A 20372-nucleotide genomic window follows, 5' to 3' on the forward strand; every position below is an offset into this window, starting at 1 on the left:
AATTAATTATTATACAGGGTTTTTTTTTTTTTAGTACTTTTTCCCCTGAGAGTTGGTGATGTTTTGATAGAAAAGGATTCCATTACCCATCTCTTGGTGCTTTTCCCAAAGATATTAGACTAGAATTTTGCATAGGAAATTGATTAAATGCTTAAGAGCAGGTTGGTAACATACTTAGCACAGATCAGTAGAATAAAGAACACTACTGGAGTTCCCGTCGTGGCTCAGGGGTTAACGAATCCAACTAAGAACATGAGGTTGCAGGTTCTATCCCTGGCCTTGCTCAGTGGGTTAAGGATCTGGCTTTGCCGTGAGCTGCAGTATAGGTCGCAGACGCGGTTCTGATTAGACCCCTAGCCTGGGAACAACTGTGTGCCACAGGAGCAGCCCTAGAAAAGGCAAAAAGACAAAAAACAAACAAACAAACAAACAAAAACAAAAAAAACCAAACTACTGTACTTATTTCAGTATGCAAAGCAAGAATAAATGTGAAAGTGAAACAAAACATTCACCTATACTAAGATGAAGATGTTTCTGATGAAGTGTATTTTCTTTCTTCTTCTTCTTTTTTTTTTTCTTTTTTTGGCTGTTCCTGTAGCCAGGGATGGAGTTCCCAGGCCAGGGATTGAATCCACAGGCCAGGGACTGAATCCACACCACAGCAGTGACAACACCAGATCCTTAACCTACTGAGCTACCAGGGAACTCCCAAAATGCATTTTCTTCTTTTTTTCTCTTTTTTTGGCCACACCCATGGTATATGGAAGTTCCCATACCAAGGATCAAATCCAACCTGAAGTTGCAACCTGTGTCACAGCTGCTGTGGCAATGCCAGATCCTTAATCCCTGTGGTGGGCCAGGGATCGAACCTTTCCCACCCAAAAGGCAACACTGGATCTTTAACCCACTGTGCCACAGTGTGAACTCCCCAAAGTGCATTTTCTAAATGTTAATAATTAAAAATATTAGTAGTTACTTCACTTAAAATATTCATAATGTTTGGGAGTTCCTATTGTGGTGCAGTGGAAACAAATCAGACTAGTATCCATGAGGATGCGGGTTCGATCTCTGGCCTTGCTGTGGGTTAAGTATCTGGCATTGCCGTGAGCTGTAGTGTAGGTAGCAGATGTGGCTTGAATCCCGCACTGCTGTGGCTGTGGTGTGGGCTGGCAGCTATAGCTCCAATGTGACTGTAGCCTGGGAACTTCTCTATGCTGTGGGTGTGGCCCTAAGACAAAAAAAATTCTTAATGTTTAAAATTTTAGGCAGTTTTTTTCTCCCAGTTTTATTGAGGTATAATCACCATACAGCACTGTATAAATTTAAGGTATATAGCATAATGATTTAACTTAAATATGTTATAAAATGATTACCGTAATAATTTTTGTGAACTGTCGTCTCATGTAGATGTTCAACATTAAAGAAGTAGAAACAGTATTTTTTTTCCTTATAATGAGAACTCTTGGAATTTTCTTTCTTAACATCTTTCATGTTATTATGTACAGCAGCCTTAATTATATTTATCATGTTATTTTCTACAGATAAATACCCAGAAGTGGAATTGCTGGATTATATGTTGGTCTAGTTTTAATTTTTCAAGGAATCTCCATACTGTTTTCCATAGTAACTGCACAAATTTACATTCCTACCAGTGGTGGTGCACAAGGACTCCCTTTTATCCACATCAACACTTTTATCTGTTGTCCTTTAACACATCTTGCAAAGTTTTACATGTCTGTAAAACTTTTGATCTCTCCTTCAAATCTGAACAAAAGCCTTGGTTTTAGGTTTTTGCCTTTTATCACTTTAAAGATATCATGCCACTCCCTTCTGACCTGCTGAGTTTCTGCTGATAGCTTTATGGGAGTTCCCTTGTGTGTAACTTGTTGCTTTTCCTTTGCTACTTTTAATATTCTCTCTTTATTTTTTGCTGTTTTAATTACAGTGGGTCTTGTTGTGGTCACTTTGGGTTGATCCTGTTTTGGATTCTGTGCATCCTATACCTGAATGTCAGTTTCCTTTCCCAGGTTTAGGGAAGTTTTCAGCTCTTATGTCTTCAAATATGTTCTCTGCCCTTTCTTTCTCTCTTTTCCTTATTATGAGAATGTTAGTATACTTGCTATCCCAGCAGTCTCTTAAACTGTCCTCATTTCCTTCCAAAAATGGCCTTTTGTAAGAGATGTCCTAGTAGCCAGTAGCATATTCACCTCTAGTAACTAGAGCTATTTGCTTTGGGAATGCCCTCTCTTGGGTTGTGTGGGTCCTTCTGTTGTGGTAGTCTGACTACTGTGGGTGTGCTGGTAGATATGTCTGGCCATTCCATTTAGTTACCATGACTTATCTTGTGCAAAGGGTGCTGGCACAACTGGTCGCACAGTCAGGGGAGTCCTGGTACTGGTGCCAGCCCACTGGTTGGCAGAGCCAGGTCATGAGAGACTGGCTAGAGTCCTGGTGGGTCCCAAGACTAGTCCTAGCCCATTGGCTAGTAATTCTGGGTCTCAAGGTGGATGGCTGTGGGCTGGGGGGTCCTGGATTTTGTGTCTGCCTGCTGGTAGGCAGAGATGGTTCCTGACACAGCTTTCCCTATAGTCGAGATGTTGGCCTGCTGGTGCGTGGGCCAGTTTCTAATGTCTAACTGTCAAGTCTGCAGTGTCCCAGAGTTGGTGTTGGCCCACTGGTGGGTGAAACTGGGTCCTGGGGCTACTACAGGCACACTGGTGGGCAGAGTTGCATCTTAGGATCTCTGGGTATAGGGGCTGGGGTTTCCAGGGCTCATATTAGTCCCTTGGTGGGCAGGGCCAGGCCCAGGATACCCTGGGTCTATTGCCTCCCCTCTGGTGGGCAAAGCCAGATCCTGGAGTTTCAGACTAGGGAGTCCCATGTTGGTTTCTACTTGCTGGTACTAGGGTCAGCCCTAATAGCTAGCTGAGGGTCCTAGGACCAATGTCTGTGCATTGGTGCGTGGGCCAGGTTCTGGGCCTTCTGGTAGGTGGGGACAGGTCCTAGAGTGGCTGTGGGCTCAAGGGGTCCTGTGGGAGCTATCCTGCTGGTGTTTGGGGCTATGTCCTTGCCCAGTTAACTGCTTATCCTGAGGAGTCCCGATACTGATGATGAAAGGCTAGTGCGTTGGGGCAGGGCTGAATCTCAAGGTTAATAAGCTAGAGATAGGATTCCAGAATGACACTTGCCAGCTTCAGTGTCCACATGGTAGTACAAGCTTCCAAAAATGGTTGGTGTCAGCATATCTGTCCTCAAAGTGAGTTCCACTTCCCTCCTGCCTCTCTCAGAGAGGGTCTCCAAAATCAGAAGAGAGGTCTTATCCAGGCTCCTTTGAAATTACTACTTTGCTGGGTCTTAGAGTGTGAAATTTTGCTTGTGTTCTTTAAGAGAGAAATCTATTTCCCTCAGCCCTCTGGCTCTCCTGAAAGTAAGCCCCACTTACCTTCAGAGCCAAGTTTTATGGGAACTTGTCTTTCTGGTGCAGGATCTCTGGGATGGGGATCCCGATGTGGGGCTTGGGCCCCAGGCTTTTGAAGAAGAACCTCTGTGATTGATGTTTTCCTCCTGTATGAGGGTCTTCCACCATGGGTGTATGGGTCTTAACTATGCCTAAGCTGTGTCCCTCCTACCCATCTTGTCGTTCCTTCTTTATATCTTTAGTGTAGATGTTTTTCTCTAGTTCATTCTCATCAGTAGTTGCTCAGTAAATAGTTGTAATTTTGTTGTGCCCACGACAGGAGGCAAGCTCAGGGTCCCGCTGCTTCAGCATCTGGCCACACCTCTATCTCTGAATTTTGCATTTGAAATTCAGTCTGACAATCTCTGCTTTTCACATAGAGTATTTTGTTCATTTAAGGTAATAACTGATATGGTTGTGTTTTGGTCTCAATTTTGTTTCTCTGTTCCTCCTTGTTTTGGGAGAGTGGCAGCCTCTTTAGGGTTATTCTTTAATTTTAATTCCTTTGTTGGCTTTGCCTTATTTTTTGCTTTGGTGAATATATTATACATCCTTAATTTATCATACTCAACTTAGAGTTAGTAGGGTACCATTTTCACATAAACTATAAAAATGTTCCAAGTATAATTCCACTTACCCTGTCATTTATACAGTTGGTGTCATATATTTTACATCTGCATAAAGATAAATCTCACTTTAAAATGCCATTTTTAAAATATTTAATGGGTTATTCAAATAAGAGAATTTTTTTTTAATTCTTTTTTTTTACTCTGTTTGGCTGCGCAGTTACCATCCTTGGTGCTCATCATTTTTTCCTATAGATCTGAATTTCCATTTAGTGGCCTGAAATTTCCTAGTAAGGTAATTACACTGGCCACAGATTCTCAGCTTTTTTTGTAATCTGAACATTTTTATTTCAGCTTTAGTTTTGAAGGACATTTTTATGGATATAATTGAATTCTGAATTCTTTTAGCTAAAGGATTTACTCATCTTTATCTGGCTCTACATTGCTTATGATGAGAAGTAATATCCATCATTTGTTGTGGTGCTCCTTTTTTATTAAATCTTTTTTTTTTCTTTTCTGATTCCAGGATTTTATCTTTATCTTTGGTTTTCAGTAGTTTGATTCTAATGTAGTTAGCTGTGTATTTCTTTGCATTTATCCTGCTTGGGATTCACTGACCTTCTGGGATCTGTAAAGTGTTGCATTTATCCAAAGTGGATACTTTTCAGCCATGATTTCTTTGAATTTTGTTTTCCCCATCACTTTCATATCTTTTATCTGGGACTCTAGTTATATATATGTTAGGTTGTTTGTTGTGCCATAGGTCACTGAGTTGTTCTTCTCAATCATTTTTCCCTCTGTTGTTCAGATTGGATAATTTCTATTGTTCTGTCTTCAAGTTTACTGACCCTTTTTTTTTTGCCATCTTTGATCAGCTGTTAAGTCTGCCCAGTGTATTTTTCATTTTAGATACTGTATTTTTTAGTTTTAGAATTTCCATTTGGTTCTTTTATAATTTCCCTTCTCTTTCTGGTCTCTCACTTTGATCATCTTTTCCTTAAGTCCATATGTATATATGTGTGTGTGTGTGTGTGTATATATATAGATAGATAGATAGATAGATAGATAGATAGATAGATAGATAGATAGATAGATATGTATATATATATATCTATTTTAAAATTTTTTTTCCAACATCTGTATCATGAGTTTGTTTCTACTGTCCACTTTTTCTCTTTACTGTAATTCACATTTTCCTGTTTTATTGCTTGAATGATAACTTTTGCTTGTATAATGAATGTATAGGTGATATGTTGTAGAAACTCTAGATTCTGTTATCTTTTTCTGAAAAGTGTTGAATTATGTTCTACCAACATTTAAATTACTAACAGATCACCTTGAGCTTGTGGAGGCTCTGTTTTACACTTCCTCAGGCAAAGAGTGTTTAAATTTTGCTAGAAGTCCTAGGGCAGCTTCCTTAGTTCCAGAACATTGTTTTTTGTTTTTGTTTTTCCCTTACCCCTAGGATGTGGCCCTTCTTTAGTTTTAATTGAGCCCAAAGTGTTTACCAAGCCATCTAATTATATGAAATTTAAACTCCAAATTTTGTTTCTCCTACACACAACAGCCATTGAAATCTCTGTTTAGCTCATTTAGCCTTTTAATGGTTATTTTCCTCTAGATACTCACCCTTGGGATTTTTCTCCCTCAATTGCTAGTTGTTTTGGAAGCAGGAAGTTTTGTGTTCTTATGACTTAGTCTAATAAGAGTAGAGCTTTCTGATTGAGTTCTTGCTATTCTCTCTTACTGCTGGGGACTGCCCTCTGGGTAAAAGTAGTGTAAATGTGGTGGGTCTTTTATTTTCAAGGGTTGAATCCATTACAAATTCTGCATGCTTTTTATGGCTCCTCAATGCCTATTTTAAATAGTTGATTTCTATAGTTTGTTCAGAGTTTATCATGGTTATATGTGGGAGGGTTAGTCTAATATGAGCTCCTTTATCATTACTGAACCTGGAATGCTAACTCTTTGTTTTTTATAAAATTTTATTTTAGATGTTAATGTATTTCTGATTCTGACTTCATTAGTTCTTTCTTATCTCTATTCATAGATATGAAGAGAAGGCTACTAAAGACTTGGAACGATACAATAGGCAAATCAAGAAAGCCATTGAACAGGAGTCACAAATATCATTAAAAGATGGGAAAAAAAAGATAAAACCCACCAGCGCATGGAATTTGGCACAGAGGCACAAGTTGAAAACTTCATTATCTAATCAGCCAAAACTTGATGAGCTCTTTCAGTCCCAATTTGAAAAAAAGAACCAAAACATTAAAATAGTTCAGATCCCCTTCTCTATGGAAAACTTAAAAAAGAATTTTGATAAACATAACAAATTTGACTTAGAAGAAAAGGATGAACTCTGCTTGATCCATAGTCTCAAGTTTCCTGATGCATGGCTAATTACATCCAAAACAGAGATAATGTTATTAAATCCATATAGAGTGGAAGAAGCTCTGCTGTTTAAAAGACTTCTTGAGAATCATAAACTTCCTGCAGAACCACTGGAAAAGCCAATTATATTAACAGAGAGGTATGATGAAATAATATATATATTTTTTTTCTCCAAAAACATTTATTAATTGAAACTGAAAGTAAAAAGTTAGAAGTGTTTTCTAGTAGGGAACAGAGGTATTTATTTAAAGACATTTTTAAAACTGGGTTTCTAATATTTAAAGAAATTAATTGCTTTTAAATAAATTTAAAATATTTAAAACAAATGTTGTAGAATATTCTAGATAGTTTACTTCTGCGGTTAAGAAATATCAAGCTCAGTGCCCCCCTGTACATTAGTGACTTCCCCAGGTTAATTCTGACATTGGATTGCCATGGCCTTTCTTCACTGTGTACTGTTGTTGTTTTTTTCTTAAACATGTCAAACATACACTAAAATAGAATGCCTTTATCAACAATTATCAAGATTATGCCACATTTTCTCTGTCTATATATGTGTGTGTGTGTATACACACATATATATGTATTATTGTTTCTTAGCTAAGGAATTTAGAACAGTTCCCACCCTTAGAGTTTTCAGTATGTTTCTTTCAAAAATGACTATTTTCAGAGTTCCTGTTGTGACGCAGTGATAATGAACTTGACTGTATCCATTAGGATGAGTTTGATCCCTAGCCTTGCTCAGTAGGTTAAAAACTTGATACTGCCGTGAGCTGTGGTATAGGTCACAGACGCAGCTCAGATCCCATGTGGCTGTGGCTAAGGCTCCAATTCGACCCCTAGCCTGGGATCTTCCATATGCTGCGCCTATGGCCCTAAAAAAGAGAGGGGGGAGAAAAAAGGCTGTTTTCTTACCTAGCCACAATATCTTTTTCATTATTACATGGTAATAATTCCTTGGAATTATTCTTCATTGTCTCAAAATGTTTTTTATAGTTTTGAAATTATTAAATTTAATTTGTATCTAAACAAGCTTCAACCATTACATTTTGTTATGGATTTAAAAATCTCATCTAATATCATACCATTAACCTATTGTGGATATAGAGTCACTTGTTCATTGAAATATTCCATTGTTTCTGTTCTTTTCTATGCCTCCTTGTGGTGGTGTTTAATTTGTTTTTCCCTCTTTCATTTTGAAATCAAAGTTAGCTCAGAAAGAAAAACAAGGGCAGAAGCAGAAAAACATTTGCTAAAGCTACTTTTTAATTAAGGCAATAGTAATCACAGTAACTAATTTTTTCAGTATTCTCAAGATTGATTTAAGAAACTGTCAAAGGAAGAATTAAAAAGAATTAATACAGTCTTAGGCTATATTAAAACAGTTCAAACATCTCATAGTACTTTTCTTTTTCTTCCCTTAAAAAGAGCTAAGGTTGTATTTGAAATTTTATACTCGATTGCTTTTCTAAAATATTTGTAAATTCTCATTTAGATATCAAAAATCTTTTTGTGCTTGTATGAATTATAGGTTTTGTAAATGTTTTTCTTTCTTTTTTTTTTTCTTTTAGGGCCACACCCACGGCATATGGAAGTTCCCAGCCTGGGGATCGAATCAGAGCTGTAGCCGCCTGCCTGCACCACAGCCACAGCAACGCAGATCCGAGCTGTGTCTGTGACCTATACCACAACTCACAGAAATGCTGGATCCTTAGCCCACTGAGCAAGGCCAGGGATCAAACCTGTATCCTCACAGATACCAGTCAGATTCCTTTCCTCTAAGCCACAACAGACTCCCTAAAATGTTTTTCTTTGTGATGTTCTGTTCAGAAACAAATACATTAAAAATTATTTGTGGTCCATATTAGCTTGGTAGTATATCTTTTTTTTTTTTTGTCTTTTCTAGGGCTGCACCTGTGGCATATGGAGGTTCTCAGGCTAGGGGTCCAATCGGAGCTGTAGCCTCTGGCCTGCGCCACAACCACAGCAATGCCAGATCTGAGCTGTGTCTGCAACCCACACCACAGCTCACGGCAATGCCAGATCCTTAACCCACTGAGCAAGGCCAGGGATCGAATCTAACCTCATGGTTCCTAGTCAGATTTGTTAACCACTGAGCCACGACAGGAACTCCTAGCTTGGTGATAGATCTTTCTTATTTGAAAATGGATAGCAACAGTTTTCACCTTTCTTCTGAAATATGACATGTCCAAATTAATAATGTAAGTTTTTCACAAGTCATAAACAGGATAATTATGGGTTTGGCTCAGTTTTCTCATCAGCGTCTAATGCAGATTGTGTTGTTTATCTCTCAGCAAAGTAAATTAGAGATCTGTAAAATACAAAGTAAGAGTTCAATGATGATACAATAGCTAATGTTTATAGAGCACTTACTATAAGGTAGGAACTTTACTAACAAAGTTTCATGATCTTATCTTCATAGTAACCTTATACTAAATATCCACATTTTTTTTTTTTTTGGTCTTTTTAGGGCTGCACCCTCGGCATATGGAGATTCCCAGGCCAAGGGTCTAATGGGAACTGTAGCCGCTGGCCTACACCACAGCCACAGCAACACGGGATGCAAGCCGCATCTGCAGCCTACATCACAGCTCACAGCAACGCCGGATCCTTAACCCACTGAGCAAGGCCAGGGATCAAACCTGCAACATCATGATTCCTAGTCAGATTTGTTAACCACTGAGCCATGACAGGAACTCCCTAGGCATCCACATTTTAATGAGGAAACTGAAACACAGGAATATTAAGTAACTTACCAGGCTTCATACAGTTGTAAATAAATGGTGGATCTAGACAGTAAGTGTAGATCCTGCACCACTTATTTCTATACTTTATTATTATCACTGCCACCACCACCTCCACCAGCTCTTAGATTGATCTTCTAAATGTTGCGTTAGACCAATAGAGCACATCTGATATACAGCCGAAGTTCTCCTCTATGATATCTACTCTCATAGCCAGTGGGGTCCTCAACCTTATGGTGGTGACAAGCAAATACATCATCTATTCATTTACTGTTTCAAGGGGTATAGAATTTTAATTGAGAAATAGCAGCTCATCACCCTGCACTGGATAGAACATAGAACAGTGCCTTACTTATCTACCACATGGTAGGTATCAACCACAACAGACACATTACTGTAAATAACATGTTATCAAGCACCCTGACCAAGCCTAAATCCAACACGAAAGGTTAATTTGTGCTCTCTATAGCCTTTGACCTCAATTTCTTGTTTAGGGCTTTTACCACTCAGAATCATTTCATATGCCACCTTTGGCAAACATACCATGCCTGTACTATACTGGAATAAACTCTCCACATCCCTGAATTACTACATTTATAAGTTCCTGAGAGAAAAAGTTACATGCTTACCTTCTTATTATTGAAGAAACCTTGAGTGGCAGTTGAGGACCACTCAACTGTTATACAGAATGGACTACTTTGGTAACTTGACAGTGTACTGTGTCTGTCTAAATAAAGATATTAAATAGCATTGTTTATAAGTAAAATTTTTGGATTATATAGAAGGAGCACCTTTTAAATTTCATGTTTACTTTGTAACATTTTTAGAAGATAGAAACTGTCTTTTATGTGTGTTCTTCCTTTCTGTAACACTTTATCTAATAGGTCTGTGGATATTGACAGAAATATAAAAAAGTAAAGTTTCTCACAGGGTGACTTACACCTTTGTACTTTGGTTACTGATGATAACACTTTAAAAGGGCTGTTGGATTAACTTTTTTCCATAAATCCTCATATTTCATTTTATGTATTTAATAAGTTAAAGGGCCATAATTTCTTTTTCAGTCTTTTTAATGGATCTCATTATTTAGAGATTTTATATAAAATGACAACAGATGACCCAAGATACAGTGGATCAACTTATCTGTCTGATCCTCGTCTTACTGCAAATGGTTTCAAGATAAAATTGATACCAGGTATGATAATGTGATTTAATACTTCCTGACTTGAAAAAAAAGTCTTGTTCCAAAAGTTACATTTGTGTTTCATGATTTACAGATATCATGGTTTACATTTGTGTTCTAAAAGTACTGTGTCAAAACTGAGCTCATAGATACAGAGAACAGATTAAGTGGTGCCAGGAGGCGGGTGTTGGTGGATGGACAAATGGGTAAAGTGTAAAGTAAGTCATGGGGATATAATGTATGACATGATGACTGTAGTTAATAATACTTTACTGTGTATTTGAAAGTTCCTAAGAGAGTATATCCTAAAAGTTCTCATCACCAGAAAAAACACTGTAAATATTTCTGGTGACAGATGTTAACTAGATTTATTGTGGTGATCATTTTGCAGTATATACAAATATCAAATCATTACGATGTACACCTGAAACGAATATAAGGTTATATACCTTAATTTTAAATAAATAAATAAAAGTGATGTGAAACCTCAAAAAAATAAAAAAGTACACTGTCAGCTGTGTAAAAACAGTCGTTTCAAAAAGGTCACCTCTGCCTGAATTAAGCAAGTTTGGTATCTCTTTCAGCTCACTTCCTTGCATTTGCATTTTTATAGCTAATAAAGTAGTTTCATTGTAATTTTTGCCATCGTTTGTCACAATTTGCAAACTGCCTGCTGTGTTTAACTAAATTATTAAATACTCCTTAGATGATTAAGTAGAAATAAATATGTAGGATACTGGAATGGACTAACAAAACTGGACTTCCCCTTTCCTTTTTTAAAAGCTTCTACTTGTTTTGCCTGCTAGATGTATAACATAAGCAGTCTCACTATTCTGTAGAGTAGATTATTTGCTTCCATGGCTTTACTAAAAAGACTGTGATAATACTGGTTGCTTATTATGGAAATTTACTGCGTGGGGAGAAAAAAAAATCTGGCTAGGAGACTTCGCTTTTCCTGGCTGACCCCTTCTCTGTTCTTTGATAGTTTCCATACTTAACTATGTTCTGCCCTAGCTACCTAAGCTAATCTTATCCTATTATTTTCCCTTCATCTAGTATCAAGAGGCACGGAGGTACCAGGAAGAGTGAGTGATTCCACTGTCCCACCTCCCTTTACTGACATGAAAAGAAAATAAGTAAAAACAGTGTCCATAACCATGAAATGTGATGTATACAGAAAATGGTTTGGTGTTCCAAACTTTAATTTAATTGACTAGCGGTTTTAAGAAAACCTACCCAGAACTTAGCTTCTACCTCAATCCTAGATATTTAGATGTGAAGAGTTACTCCACATCCCAGTTTAGCCATTTAAAAACATGTGTTCTAGGGAAGGTTCGTTGGCTTTAGTGTTTCCTCATCAGCAGGGCACTAGTCTTAAGCATTAAATGTATTAATTTAATTGATATTTCCAGTAGCCCTATGTTTCTGTTATTGTGCCCATTTATAGATGGAGAAAATGAGGCTCAGAGAAATTGTTTGCTTAAGGGTATAGAATGGTAGAACCAGGATATGAACCCAAGAAATCTGCCTTTAAAACTTAGCTTTTAAACTAATTTATTTTGATTTCCTAATAAAATGATATATTTAATTCATGAAATTGTTAGCACTAAACTCTAGATACTTATGTAAATCAGCATAGTATTTGGCAATGGTATGTTTTCAAATATTCTCTTTTCTTCCCATCCTCCAGTAATCTCTTTCTGACCTGAACTGACCAGTATTAATTTTTTGGTCCTCCTAAAATCCTTTTTTCCCAAAGCTTCTGACATTGTAAAAATTTATTTGAAGTGTGGAGCAAGGAGTTTATGTATGTGTGTGTAACAAGATTTTTTTTTCTTAATCTCTTTTCCTAATTGACTATGTGGCATTGGTGGCAGCTACCTTTTTTTTTTTCATGAAAAATATTATCACAGCCATTTTCTTTTTAATTAGGATAACTACCCTTGTCTGTTCCAAGAGCATATTTGAATCACCCAGTAAGTTTCTGTCTGACAGATGTTTTCAGCTCTTAGCTTGTAGGTAGTGTTTTTTTTAAGTCCTATAAATGCTTTTGGTACTTTGGATGGCACCAAAGATGCAAAATGACTAAGACAATCATGTACAAACTGACTTAATTTGATTGAAATTAAATTATCATCAGCATTATTTCTCTTGTCAATAACAAATCAAGTTAAAAACATTTGTGGTTTTTTTTTGTTTGTTTGTTTGTTTGTTTGTTTGTTTTTTAGGGCTGTACCTGTGGCACATGGAAATTCCCAGGATAGGGGTCAAATCGAAGCTGCAGCTGCCAGCCCACATCACAGCCACTGCAATGCCAGATCTAAGATGCGCCTGCAATTTACACCAAGCTTGTGGCAATGCCGGATCCTTAACCCCCTGAACAAGGCCAGGGATCAAACTCACATTCATAGATACTAGTTGTTGAGCCACACAGGAACGCCTTCATTTTTTTCCCTTCATTAAATTTTTTTTGGTCATTTTGGGGCTGCACTTGGACATACGGAGGTTCTCAGGCTAGGGATTGAATCGGAGCTGTAGCCGATGGCCTACACCACAGCAATGCCAGATTCTTAACCCTCTGAGCAAGGCCAGGGATCGAACCTGCATCCTTGTGGATGCTAGTCAGATTCGTTTCTCCTGAGCCGAAGCTGGAACTCCTCCATTAATTTTTTTTTTTTTTTCCTTTTTGCCATTTCTTGGGCTGCTCCCGCGGCATATGGAGGTTCCCAGGCTAGGGGTCTAATCGGAGCTGTAGCTGCCAGCCTACGCCAGAGCCACAGCAACGCAGGATCTGAGCCGCATCTGTGACCTACACCACAGCTCACGGCAATGCCGGATCGTTAACCCACTGAGCAAGGGCAGGGATCAAACCCGCAACCTCATGGTTCCTAGTCGGATTCCTTAACCACTGCGCCACGACATTAATTTCTATGTCATTTTTCTTAAAGACCATTTCTCCTTCTTTTAGTAGAGTTTTGTTTAATTGGACTAACTTTTGATCGGCAGTTTACCAATTATCGTAGAACATGTTTTGATAAAAGCACTTGACAGAGAGGAAGAATGCCTTAAGGAAAGAGATTCTGAATGTGACCCAAAGAACTTCACTTGTTAATGAGAATAGCTTTTGTTCTATAGCAGTAAGAATGACATATTTTAGGAAATGACAGCTTGTCAAACCACTAACTAAGGTATTTTCTGAGCATTTCACAGAATTTTATGGAAATTAGTTGAATATGATTCCAAATATCTCTGAGTTTTACATATCTAAATTTTGTAAACACCGATTGCTCAGTTACCTCATTTGTCACCAAATACTTTTTACCCATAATCCACAAGTAATTTTGTGAAATGTGTATAATTTTCCATGGTTAATGTAGTCAGTGTTAGACTTTTCAGTCTAATCATACTATAAATAGTATAGAACCAGCAATAGTGAAAAGTCTCTTGACTGTTAAGTTTTCCTGTCTGTATATATAAAAAGATGTGAACTAAGAGTTAGTTCCCTTTGTGGTTTGGGGAAGCAAACACAACTAGTATCGATCCCTGGCCTTGCTTAGTGGGTTAAGGATCTGTGATTGCCTCGAGCTGCGGTATAGGTCGCAGATGTGGCTCGGATCTGGCATTGCTTTGCTTTGGTTGTGGTGTAGGCTGGTGGCTACAGCTCCAGCAGCTGTGGCTCTGATTCCACCCCTGACCTGGGAACTTCCACATGCCTCACCTGCAGCCATTAAAAAAAAAAAAATGGAACTAGAGTATTCTGCTACTTCGCCTTCCTTACCTGTCTAAACCCTGTTTCAAGTCCCATTTAAGTTCCCTTGGTTGCTCAAACTCTCTCTCGTTTTATCTCCCTTCCCCTGAATTCTATATTTTATCCCTTAATGCTTGATTAAATATCTTCTTATATTATTCTCCAGTCCTTTCCTGGGAAGAGCATTAGGATGCCTGCTCTGTTTAGTGTACTACCATTGCATCGGCCATTCAGGTCAAAGAACTGGTCTGTAACTGGAAACAGGTTAGGGATGGGGTCTTTGACATCTCAGGGTCTAAAAACTCTTCAAGCTACGTTGCTCTTTTTTAATTTATCCATTGATAGCTATGATTTATCTAACATTGGACTCTTTCTCTTATAGGTAACATTTTGTGGTCTTCAATATTAAGAATGCAATTATACATATATAGCCAAAGAAAACAAATCTCTATTATTTTCTAAAATTATAAAACTCATTCTAAAGCCAAATTTGACGACTGGGAATGTGTGCTGTTTATTATTATTATGGATATTATGTTTTATTTTATGGATATCTTGTTACATTGTATATCCAATCATATTGCTAGTTTTTAGCTTTATTTTAATCACTAAATTATTTAAAGTAATTTAAATAGTAGATAATGTATCAGATTTAAACATTATTTTAGTAAAATATTTTGAATAAGCATTAATGGTCCTTTTCCTCAAATTACTAATATATTAATAAGTTACTATAGTGGTGATCATTTGGCAGTATATAAATGGGTCAGGTCAATAGTTTGTGCACCTTAAACTTGCATGTTAATGTCAAATACATCTTAATAAAGCTGGAAAAAATTTACCATGTGAGTATTTTTATAATAACTTGTAAGTTAAACTAATCATGGAAATAATTCAGGCTTTTAGATATTAAACCAGTAGGACAGAATTTGAACAGCAGCAGTCGTTAAAACATTTAACCAGTTTTATTTTTAATAAATATCATAGGACTCCATTTTCTCTCCAAAGTAAGAAATATTCTAAACAAATGTAGAGAACAGAACATCAATAATTGTGATTAAATTGAATGATATTAAAGCACATGTGGTTTCTTTGAGCACTTATGACTTAATGTGAATATGAATTTTTTTTTTTTGTCTTTTTGCCTTTTCTAGGGCCGCTCTTGCGGCATATGGAGGTTCCCATGCTAGGGGTCTAATCGGAGCCATAGCCACCAGCCTACGCCAGAGCCACAGCAATGTGGATCTGAGCCACGTCTGCAACCTACACCACAGCTCACCATGATGCCGGATCCTTGACCCTCTGAGCAAGGCCAGGGATCGAACCTGCAACTTCATGGTTCCTAGTCAGATTTGTTAACCACTGCACCACAATGGGAACTCCTGAATATGAAATCTTACGGGAAGTTATTATTTGTTCTTCAGCTAAGGAACAAAACTTTTTCCTGGCTATGTTAATAGTCTAGTGAAGGCTCACTAGTTATTTTAACAGTGATTATGTTTTTAATAGACATGTTCTGGAATATGGTTTAAACAAAGCTAAGCTCACTGTATCTATATGTGGCTTTATTTGTTTGTTTATTTATTTTTTAGGAGCTTCCATGGCTGAAAACTATTTGGAAATAGAAGGAATGGCTAATTGTCTTCCATTCTATGGAGTAACGGATTTAAAAGAAATTCTTAATGCTATATTAAATAAAAATGCAAAGGAAGTTTATGAATGTAGACCTCGTAAAGTGATGAGTTACTTAGAGGTAAGCATTATTAGCTTATGTAGGTTGGCTAGGTTTTAAAGATACTTAACTGTTCCTTAATAAGATAGTAAATGTTTTTAATATGGTAAAGTTTCCACAAGGCTTATTATCTGTTTGCAAGAGGAAATACTATTAAAAAAGAAAACCCCACTAAAAGTTTCACGTCATAGGCTGGTTGTGGTACTCTGTCTTGGATCCTCACTATAACATCATTTCTTGAGTACATATTGAGGAAGAGCCTTATGCAGGAGACACTTTGTTTCAAGTTCTTTTTGTTTTGTTTTTTCAGAAGGGATTCAAAATAGCTCCACCTTTATGACAAATTCTTGTCTAAAAGTACTGTCATGTGATTTTGAGCCCTGATCTATTCAGGAGCAAAAGAAGAGGGGGGGCGGGAGGGAGAAACTGAAAGATGTAGCTTGTGGAATAAATGGAAATTTGGGCGTTTTAGTAGTATTTACCATTAATGAGAAATTTAACAGTGGATTAAAAAATTCAAAAGTAATAGAGGACGGATGCAGGGTATATTCATTTTTACATGTCAAAGTTTTGGAGAGTGATGGTAAAACAGTGGTGATTATCTCTGTATTTGAGGTTCTATCTCTCAAGGTTTTTAAAACAAACCTGATTATTAATAAAGTTTATTTTCTTCCTTTTAAAAGTGAGCTATTTTTGTTTAGACTTGTGATCATGGTGGGCCCTGCATTCTGAGGGTGAGATTTACTCAATCTCTAAGTCCATTTTTACCTTTCCTGAATATTAAATTCAGTAGCCTTCTGTGAATCCTTCAAGAGGTTTTTCCTGTGGACCTTCCCAGCCTATTGTGGAGCCTATTGCAATTCTTTTTTTTTTTTTTTTTTGTCTTTTTGCTATTTCTTTGGGCCGCTCCCTCAGCATATGGAGGTTCCCAGGCTAGGGGTCAAATCGGAGCTGTAGCCCCCGGCCTACGCCAGAGCCACAGCAACGCGAGATCCAAGCCGCCTCTGCAACCTACACCACAGCTCACGGCAATGCCAGATCGTTAACCCACTGAGCAAGGGCAGGGACCGAACCCGCAACCTCAACCTCATGGTTCCTAGTCGGATTCGTTAACCACTGCGCCACAACGGGAACTCTGGGGAGGCAATTCTTTACCGATCGTTTCTAGGGCCCTCAAAGGAACCTTTTCTTTTGAAAAAGTTAGTATAAACTAAATAAAGGTTGAGGAGTTGTGGGTAGTGTTTTATGTATTGAAAAACTTTATGGGAAGAAGGAAGATTTCAGAAATAGCAGAAGGAGAAATAGTTGGGATTAGATACAAATATTTTTATTAACATTGTATTTCTCATAATGTTAAAGCAATAGTGGATATGATTGTTAAGGAAGATAGTTTAATGGGAAAAGAGAACTTTGGTCAGAACGATAGTTCTGCTTCCATTTAAGATCAGTTTGAAAAAGATGAATGAGAGATAGAGTAAAAGAAGAAACAAAAGAAAGGTAGTATAATGGTCAAGTGATGGAGTTCCCGTCATGGTGCAGTGGAGACGAATCCGACTAGGAACCATGAGGTTGTTGAGTACGATCCCTGGCATCATTCAGTGGGTTAAGGATCTGGCATTGCTGTGAGCTGTGGTGTGGGTCGCAGATGTGGCTTGGATCCTGCATTGCTGTGGCTGTGGTGTAGGCCGGCAGCTGTAGCTCCGATTGGACCCTAGCCTGGGAATCTCCATATGCCACAGGTGCAGCCCTAAAAAGCAAAAAAAAAAGTCAAGTGAGGAAAGAATCTTATAAGTAAGTAGTGCCACATTCTCTATAGGATAAGAGTTGCTAGAAGACCATCAGGTGTGGCTATTAGATGGCAGTGATATCCTTGAAGAGAGCCATAAATGGAAAAGTAGTAGGAATTGGCCAAAGAGTGGAAGCAGTGGTGAAAAGTGTAATCAGCAAGTCACATGGTGGCGAAGAAAAGAAAAGAGAAATTAACGTGATTTGGTGGAAAAGACTGACAATAAAAGATTGAAGAGCAGATGTTCCAAAAGAAGCAGGAAGGGAGATGAGATAGCAATATGAGCTTTAGAAAGATGAAACCATTCTCTGAATCAAGAGCAGAAGAGAGCTTTAAAGTAAAAATAAAGGTGTTTTAGGTAAATTTGAGAGAAGTCATGTTTGATACATGTGGTAATGGAATAGGGTGAAATTATCTGCTGAGGGTAAAGAGGCTGAGGCGGCTCTGAGGATTTGATTATAGTGGAAACAATCTGAAAATCAGAGTTGCAGGTACTATAAGAGAAAGGTGATTAGAGAAAAATACAATGTTTAGGGCATTCTAAGGGTTCATAAGAGCTAATATTGGTATTGGATCCAGCCAGGACAGTTTTTTGATTCTCCAACAGTGCTTGGTAAAATTTATCCAAGAGTCAGGGATTAGCAAGAGGATTGTGATAGAACAATTAGATGTGTAAGGAAATTTGAGTGCATACTATATATAAGAAATTGTGTTAGATCTGAGAGAGATATAAAGATGAATTAGATTATAGTAGGAATCTGCCCTTAGATTTTAGTTAGAATCTAGAAGGAAGTACAGGAAACTAGAGATAGTATTTTTAATGTGTCACTAACTACGCATACCTGAAGGAGGGAAAGGTGAGGGAGAGGTGCTGGTGGGCCAGGGGAGTTAGTAGAGATTGAGGAGATTAAAGGTAATCAAATCGAAGAGGTAGTTTAGTTGGAATAAAGGAATGGGTAGAAAGATAATGAGAGAGAGTATGTAGTTAGACTAATGTTAGGATTCAAGATCTTTGAAGTACAACATCTTTTTTAAAAAAATTAAAAAGCCTGCTTCTTTAATGCTGGTTTACCCCCCAAACTGTCAATCTTCCTTATCACAGAAAACAGCATTGCCATACCAAAAATGTGGACATTATCTTTGATTCTGCCTCCCTTATAACTAGTCCAAAAACAAGTCTTGACTCTACCTTCAGTGCCTTTCAGCAGTTTTTGTAACTCCCTCCATCTCTGCTACTATCACCCTAGTCAAAAACTCTCGCCAGGGATTGCACTGAATCTATATATTGCCTTGGGTAGTTTGTTTATTTTAACAATATACTTTCCATCCAAGAACACAATATATCTTCCCGTCTGTTTGTATCATCTTCATTATCTTAGATCAGTGTCATAGCTTTCCAACGACAGGCCTTTTACCACCTCAGATTTACTCCTAGGTATGATGGTAAATTGGATTGTTTGCTTAATTTCTCTTTCTGTTATTGTATAAAAATGCAACAGACTTTTGTATATAAATTCTGTGTTCGGCAACTTTACCAAAGTCATTAATGAGCTCTAGTAGTTTTTTGGTAATGTCTTTAGAATTTTCTATACATAGCATGATGTCATCTGCAAAGAGTAACAGTTTTACTTCTTCCTTTCCAATTTGGATTCTTTTAATTTCTTTTCCTTGGCTGATTGCTGTGGCTAGGACTTCCAGTATTAGGTTGAATAAAAGTGACAAGAGTGGGCATCCTTGTCTTGTTCCCAATTTTAGAGGAAATGCTTTCAGCTTTTCACCATTGAGTATGATGTTGGCTGTGGGTTTGTCATATATGGCCTTTATTGTGTTGAGGTATGTTCCCTCTGTGCCCACTTTCTAGAAAGTTTTTATCATAAATGGATGTTGAGTTTTGTCTAAAGCTTTTTTCTCCATCTGTTGAGGTGATCATATGGTATATACAATGGAATACTACTTAGCCATAAGAAAGAATGAAATTTTGCAAACTGCAGCAACATGGGTAGACTTGGAGGGTATTATGTTTAGTGAAATAGGCAGACAGAGAGAATGACAAGTACTATAGAATGTTGCTTATATGTAGAATCTAAAAAATGTAACAAACTAGTGAATGTAACAAAAAAGAGACTCACAGGTATAAAGAACAAATTAGTGGTTACCAGTGGGTAGAGGGAAGCGGGGAGGGGCAATATAGAGGTAGGAGATTAAGAGGTACAAAATATCATGTATAAAATAAGCTATAATGATATGTTGTACAACACAGGGAATGTAGCAAATGTTTTATAATAAGTATAAAGAGCATAATCTTTAAAAATTGTGAATCACTGTATTGTATACCTGTAACTTATGTATTGTACATCTATAATACTCAATAAAATACATATTTTATATAGTATATTAATATATAATATATATAAATAAATTTTTCTAAGAAGCTCTCTCCAGGGCTGCAGTAATTGCCTGTAAGACTCCTGTTTCTCTTCTTGACTTGCCTCAAGCCATACTTCATACAGTAGCCAGATTGATTGTTTTAAAATGAAAAAAAAAAAAAAAAAAAAAGGCCTCTTGCTTTAAGACCTTCTGGTTACTTCCCTGTGCATTCAGATTAAAACCCAAATTGCTTACCCTGTCCTAAGGGTGATCTAGCCCCTGCCTAGTTCCCTCTCTTGTCCTTCTTCACTTTAGTAGCTATGCCGGATCCATACTGACTGTTCAGTTTTTTCTGTTTCCTCAGCCTGAAGTAT

At 37.4% G+C, this 20372-nt stretch overlaps 1 protein-coding gene across 1 annotated transcript in view; it reads left to right on the forward strand.

Moving 5' to 3' along the window:
• Nucleotides 1–20372, forward strand: part of PMS1 (PMS1 homolog 1, mismatch repair system component) — a 121294-nt gene that overhangs the window by 100175 nt on the left and 747 nt on the right. Inside the window, 3 exon segments of the mRNA XM_047773055.1 lie at nucleotides 6074–6556; nucleotides 10247–10377; nucleotides 15706–15866. Coding sequence (XP_047629011.1) covers nucleotides 6074–6556; nucleotides 10247–10377; nucleotides 15706–15866 — 775 coding nt within the window.

The sequence above is a fragment of the Phacochoerus africanus genome, chromosome 3 (genome assembly GCF_016906955.1).
Source record: "Phacochoerus africanus isolate WHEZ1 chromosome 3, ROS_Pafr_v1, whole genome shotgun sequence".
In the NCBI taxonomy this organism is placed as follows: Eukaryota; Metazoa; Chordata; class Mammalia; order Artiodactyla; family Suidae; genus Phacochoerus; species Phacochoerus africanus.